Source organism: Apis dorsata, unplaced genomic scaffold (genome assembly GCF_000469605.1).
Source record: "Apis dorsata unplaced genomic scaffold, Apis dorsata 1.3 scaffold_5, whole genome shotgun sequence".
NCBI classification, from domain to species: Eukaryota; Metazoa; Arthropoda; class Insecta; order Hymenoptera; family Apidae; genus Apis; species Apis dorsata.
This window is the reverse complement of record NW_006263308.1, coordinates 391,947-398,429: the sequence shown is the minus strand read 5'-3', so window position 1 is coordinate 398,429 and position 6,483 is coordinate 391,947. Positions and strand designations below refer to the sequence as shown.

At 24.4% G+C, this 6,483-nt stretch overlaps 1 protein-coding gene and 1 long non-coding RNA gene across 2 annotated transcripts in view; one reads left to right on the top strand and one right to left on the bottom strand.

The window, feature by feature from the left end:
* The window catches only part of LOC102674810 (cytospin-A-like), a gene marked incomplete at its 5' end in the record, with an annotated part of 16,997 nt that overhangs the window by 7,780 nt on the left and 2,734 nt on the right, over positions 1-6,483 (bottom strand). Inside the window, 1 exon segment of the mRNA XM_031508212.1 lies at positions 1-88. Within this exon segment, the coding sequence (XP_031364072.1) occupies positions 1-88 (88 nt within the window).
* LOC116184987 lies at positions 2,143-3,048 on the top strand. Its single transcript, XR_004149676.1, has 2 exons — positions 2,143-2,355; positions 2,859-3,048. It is a non-coding gene; the product is annotated as an uncharacterized LOC116184987 (long non-coding RNA).

Genomic DNA, 6,483 nt, shown 5'->3' with positions numbered 1-6,483 from the left:
TGGCGCCTGACGCAGCGAAATCTGTTGCTGTTGCTGTTGCTGCTGTTGCGACTGCGTCGGCGGTTGTTGGCCTCTGCGAAACAGCGATCTGAACTTCATCATGGTCGCTCTTCACACTTCACTGGGCATTCAATTGAAATTAAAAAATCATTATTCCCGAAAACGCGAAGATTTATCGTTTCATTTTTCCAATCGATAATATAGTTTAAAATTATTTAATTTATAAATAAGTTATATTGCGTAAATTCACTGGATAAAATTATTTAGTTTCATAAAACTGAACGAAAATTTTCACTGTGTTCCATTTCATATGTTCTTTATATATAATTTCAACAAGATCTTAATCAATAAAAATTTCATTTCTAAAACTACTTCCCTTTCACAAAGTCAAACTTCGTTATCGACAAATATATAAACACAATCTAGTTTTTCTATAATCATTGCTTTTATACACAACATTAAAATTCATTTATATAATTTTTCACTTTTTATAGGATACTATAGATATTTATACACTACACTATGAATAAGAATTTAAAAAAATTATAATTTAATTATAATTATAGTTTTTTTATAAAGTATAGAAAATTTTTTGTAAAGAGAACACTGTATGTATGTGCTACTTTCACTAGGTAAAACATTTCAAGTTTAATTAAAATACATCAATAAAAATTTTCAACTTCTTTCTCGAACGGATTTTCTCGATCATGTCATCTGAAGTTAAGGTTACACGACGAAAGATAATCGGTTTCCTGCAGCGTGTGACACAAGCCCAAAGAGAAATTTGAAGATTCGTACAGAATTATTTGACCTCGAACTACTTTTAGAGATCCTTGTTCATGAATGTATACGAATTCCAACAAAATACGTATAGATTCACTTAGATTACAACCTCTGATGACGACCACTTGTTGCATCAATCGGCTGAATTCTATGGCGTGAGTGTGTTTTTTCTCGATGTTTATGCGAGAAATATATTTGCATCCTTGATCATGGAATTTGCAAGATTGACTCTTTCCAAATGAATTCTTGATGAAGTGAAGCGTTGTATCATTATTCAAACTCATCGGTGATCATATTAATAAAATTCTAATCATTGATAATTGAGCCTTTTAAAGACTAATCATTAATTTCTAAATTCAGAACTTGAAAATGTTGATAACACTTTTCCTGAATAATAATTTTTTTCAAAAAATAAAGAAAAACGATACATTCCAATCCACTGTACATCAGGCACTGAATACAAGATTCGACGAATCGACGACCAAGCTTGCCGGGAAAAGTCTGATTATTGGAAGAGTGGGAGAAAGTGGTAGTGGTAGTGGCACTTAGAAATGAAGGTGGGAGAAATAACGGGTGTCCTATTTGCATTATCAAAGTACAGAGTAAGATAGAAACTTTACCAAAATAATAATATAATAGAACACCCGTATGTCTCCCACTTCCATTTCTAAGTGCCATCACCACTATTAATTTCTTCCACTTTTTCAGTGATTAGAATTTCTCGACAATTCTTCTGTTGACAATTCGACTGATTCGACTTAGATTCTCACCAGAATGGTTTGCCCCACTACAGTTTCAACCATTTTGCCAGACAAAGGACTTGAGAAACTCGGTTTAGATATTAAATATACAGAAAATTATGACATAACAATAATATTGCTAATTCTTTTTGAGATCCTGTTGATATAGATAAAATATTTTTCTATACAAGAAAAAATCAAAAATCAAATAAATAAAATCTTATTTTTATCTATGAATCTTAATCAGTTTATTACAGAAGGAACATGATATTTATTTTATAAATAAAATGTACAAAATATCGATGTAACAAGAGCATGAGCAGTGAAATTTTAATTGCGCAAAATTTAGATTTCTTACAAGAAGAAAGAAAAATTTAATTTAATTTTTAAATAATAATAAGTTATTTAAAAAAGAAAATATATAAAACAGTAATGTATAATAAGTAATTTTTGAAAAAATTAAAAAATTTATATTTATAAATTTTATAATCATGTATAATAGTTCACATTCACATATTTTCTAGAAAAAAATCATTAATTAAAAAAATCATTTAATTAATCAGTTCAAAAATAGGATTTTAGTTATTTAGTTTCTTATTAGATTTTTTCAAAAGATCTACAATCACGAAAGATAAAGAAACAGATCGATTTAAGATAGTCCGCATCAATTCTTTGAGAACGAATAAGTATGTAAGTGCTTACTTACATATACCATCAAAGATAGGCGAGTACAGAGGGGTGAGGAAGAAGAGGTAGAAACTGCTTAAGGAGGCCACGGAATCTGCAGACGTCGTCTCACCATCAACCAGTTTTCTCATACGGTCGACATATGGTATGTACCCGGTGGTCTAAACTTCTTTAGAATTAATATATGATTTAATTTTATTACATAAAATCTGCTTTTTAACATAAAATCGAATACTATCGATATAATAATATCGATATATAATATTGTAAAAATTAACTACTAAATATTATAGATTGAATTAAAGTAAATTCAAATCTTATAATTATAGTATTCTTATAATAATAAAAATTTCTTCTAATAATATAATTATAATAAATTCGAATAAGCTAAAAATTAAATTCAAATCTTAGTCTTAGATTAAAATTAAAATATAATTTTTAAAAAGTAATTTTTTAAAAAACATTTCAAATAATTTGAAGTTTTTTAATTAATAGTAGTAATTATGATAAATTTTTTAAGTAGTAATTTAATTAGAATGTTTAAAAGTCAATATTAAAAAAATAGAATTATACAAATTATATATATAAATATATTCAAAATAAAAAAAATAGATTTTTAAAATTAGGTTTTGTTTCCTTTAATTTTAGATATTATCTAAAATTAATGAAATAAAATGATTCAGAACGCAAAAAGCTAAATCAATTTATTTTCATGGCATTATCAAACCAATGATTTCTAGTGATTGTAATCTGATCGGTCGATTTCATGGCAAAGTAAGTAACGTGTACAAAATGCACATGTTGAATGTATCATAAAGCTAACACATTTGTAAAATATGCCGACTATAGATCTATGTATCTTAGCTACATTTTTGCAATGTGTACATCATGAAATTCGCATATTTCTATTAAATTTAATTAGCGAAAATATTCTCGTTGAAAATATCTTTGCATATAAATATAAATAAAGCATCGAGACTACGAAAAACGGTTTGAAAAAACAAATATTTAAATATATATAAATATATAAATCTATATGATTACTATAATATTGGAAAGTATTTGGCTAATGTCCATCAACATAATCCAAAAAAAAAATTCAAATTTGGCAAATATAACATAATGAATTTGTTACATGTTTTGTTATATATTTGATATATATCTCAAAAATTTCAAAAATGAATAACCAACAATTCGATTCGCTTTTTTATCTTGTATATTAATAAAAAACTTTGAAAAATTTAATAAAAATTAATTAAAATCTTTTTTTAATAAAGAAAGAAATTTAATTTATAGTTTATGTCTTATTTAATTAATGTATTTTAACGTTATTTTATAAATTTATTATAATATATATTTAATAGATTATATAGGATATTTATTGTCTTTAATGAAAAAAAGAAAAAAAATAATAAGAAAATTCTGAGTATCTTCAATATTTCACTAATTGACCAATTTAATATATATATATATATATATACACTCTTATAATATATTTGGAACAACATATAATTATTTTTAAAAAAGATTAATATTGATTAAGCATATAAAAGCGGACATCTTAGTAATATCAATGGAATAATGTCTGCTATGATGTAGACACGTTGACTTGTTGATTCTTAAACGGTCACGCATTATTCATTCCTCGATTAGTATTCTATATAATGTTCTATGCAACATTTTACGTCAATGTATTTTTTTAGATGCAATGCTCAGAAGATTGATTAAATATTTATTATCTCGGCAATTTTTGAATTCTTTAATTTTCTATTTCTATTAATATTCCTATAATTAATTTTCTAATTGAACTTTTTTATTCTAATTTAAGAAAAAACAATTTATACTAATTTACTTTTTGAATCAGCATATTAAAATAGAGCGAAACATAAACTACTAAGTTGCATGATAAACGAGATCAAGGTTGATGGAGTATGCTTTCTCTGAATCACCATGACTAATCTAACCAACATGTATATAGATTCTGATTGCGAATTGTCACGTCCAAGGGAATGCGCTGTTGATGGTATGGCCTTATCTGCACGTCAAGAAGACCAAAGAAAGATATTGCCAGGTGTAGGAGGTATGTTCACATTGTGGTGCGATGGAATTATACAAAAATGTCTGCTTTGATAATGATAGTGATTTGAGAACGAATTTTAATACGCAATAATTCTAAGTTTTTCTTGGCAAAAGATAAGAAAAAATAAAGATTATAATGAATTGAAATAAAAAAATAATGATGATTAATTCTCAAAATAAATGATGGAAAAAAAATATATTGTATATATTTTTGTTATGTGATTAAGATATGATTAATACAAATATTTATATTCAAAGTAAGCAATAATCGTTGCAATGCAAATATTGAATAAATATTGATTGTAAAACTGAAATCTATTTTGTTTTTCATTTGATTTAAATTGTAAATTCTTTTTTGAAATGAGTGATAAACAATTACTGAGAATAAATAAAGATGCTTAGTTAATTCCTCTGATTCTTTGATCAACTTACATTGACGTCATTCCATTGCTCGTTTTCTCCCAATTGACTTTATCTTTATACAAAGACCTTTAAAATATCTTGTTATGAGCATCTATATTGTGATTCTAGAATCTAGTGATTCCACCTATGATAATTTATTTGTCTTTTAGAAATATTTGTTATAAATATTAAAATGTATAAAAAAGAAATCTTATCTTTTATTTGTCAAATCAAAAAAAGAAATATTTTAAAATATTAGTAATAAAATCTAATTTGTGATAATAAAAATTCTTTGAAAATTTTTGAAAAATATTTTGAAATCTTCAATTTTTCTCAGATATTAAATAAAGTTTTTATATAAATCTATTCTTATTCTTTATAATTATATTATATTGTAATTTATATTACGACTTAAATCCATCGCTAACGAACAACATTCTATGATGGATCCATAAACACCATAAATACAAAGCATCGAGTTAAAACGAGTAGCTCATTGACTTTTAATTTACTGGGTATCTAGGTCGTACAATGTTAATACCCAGTGCCGCTCTTATTATTATAATCGTTGATTGTCGAATAGACGCCATTTTAGAAACTCTGTAAAAATCAATCTCCTCTCTTTCTTTCTTTTTTTCTTTTCCTACATCTTTTTTTTCTAATATTATATTAATTAAGCAATAACAAGGAGCAAATGTCGTTAATTAATTTTAATATTCTCCATGATATGTTATTCGCAAACTTCTATTTTCTAATAAATATAGATTCTTCAGAAAACGATAATTACAGGAAAAATAAATATAATTTATTTGATGTAATAGGAGTTTGATTTATGACACTTGAAATAGGATTGGACCAGTTAATGAATTAGAATGGACTTCTTAAACAATTAAACAGTATGATTCAATGGGAAACGAAACATATAGTATATAGTTAGAAAAAAAACATATAGTATATATTAATTATATTATATTATATTATATTATCTGACAAAACAAATTTTGTCATATCGTACTATAAAAAAATTTATATTATAAAGAACAAATAAAATAAATAATATTGATTAATTAATTATAAATAGCCAATAGAAAACTCATAAGAAAATGATATCATTATTATATGATAACAGTTGTTATCAATTGAACATTACATTCGAACAGATCATCAATTTGAAGTTGTTTAATGAAAGCTGTTTAATGAAATAATTAATATAATTAGTATAATAAGGAATTATTTTTTTTTTAATAATTGGATGTTTAATTCGTTACTTTTTTATATCTTTTAGAGATTATATGAAATGATTTTTGAAGAGCATTTTTGGTTATTTTATTGATGAGATGGCAACTTTCAATCACAGAGAAAGGAAAGGAAACTATAACCGATATTAGAAAAAAATTGATTTAAAATTTGTTTTAATTGTTAAAGCTATTGCATGCAACAATCAATCGATGTATTCTAATAAGAGAAGAAAGTATATAATCTTAGATATTTACATTTCTAATTCATGCTAAATGTTTTTAGAAAATGCAATATATGATTTTTATTTTTACATTTGACTACTTTACTATAAATTTTTATAAAAAAATTCATTATATAAAAACATTAACAATAAGGAATTTAATAAGTATGACAAAAGGATATAGAATTCTTAGTTTTTTTGTTAAAAAATTGTAAATTCGATTTTCTATTTTTTCTTTTTATATATTATATATTCATATTCATTATATATATTCATTATATATGTATTATATTCATTATATATATCTGATAGAAAATAAAGAAATAGCAGTAG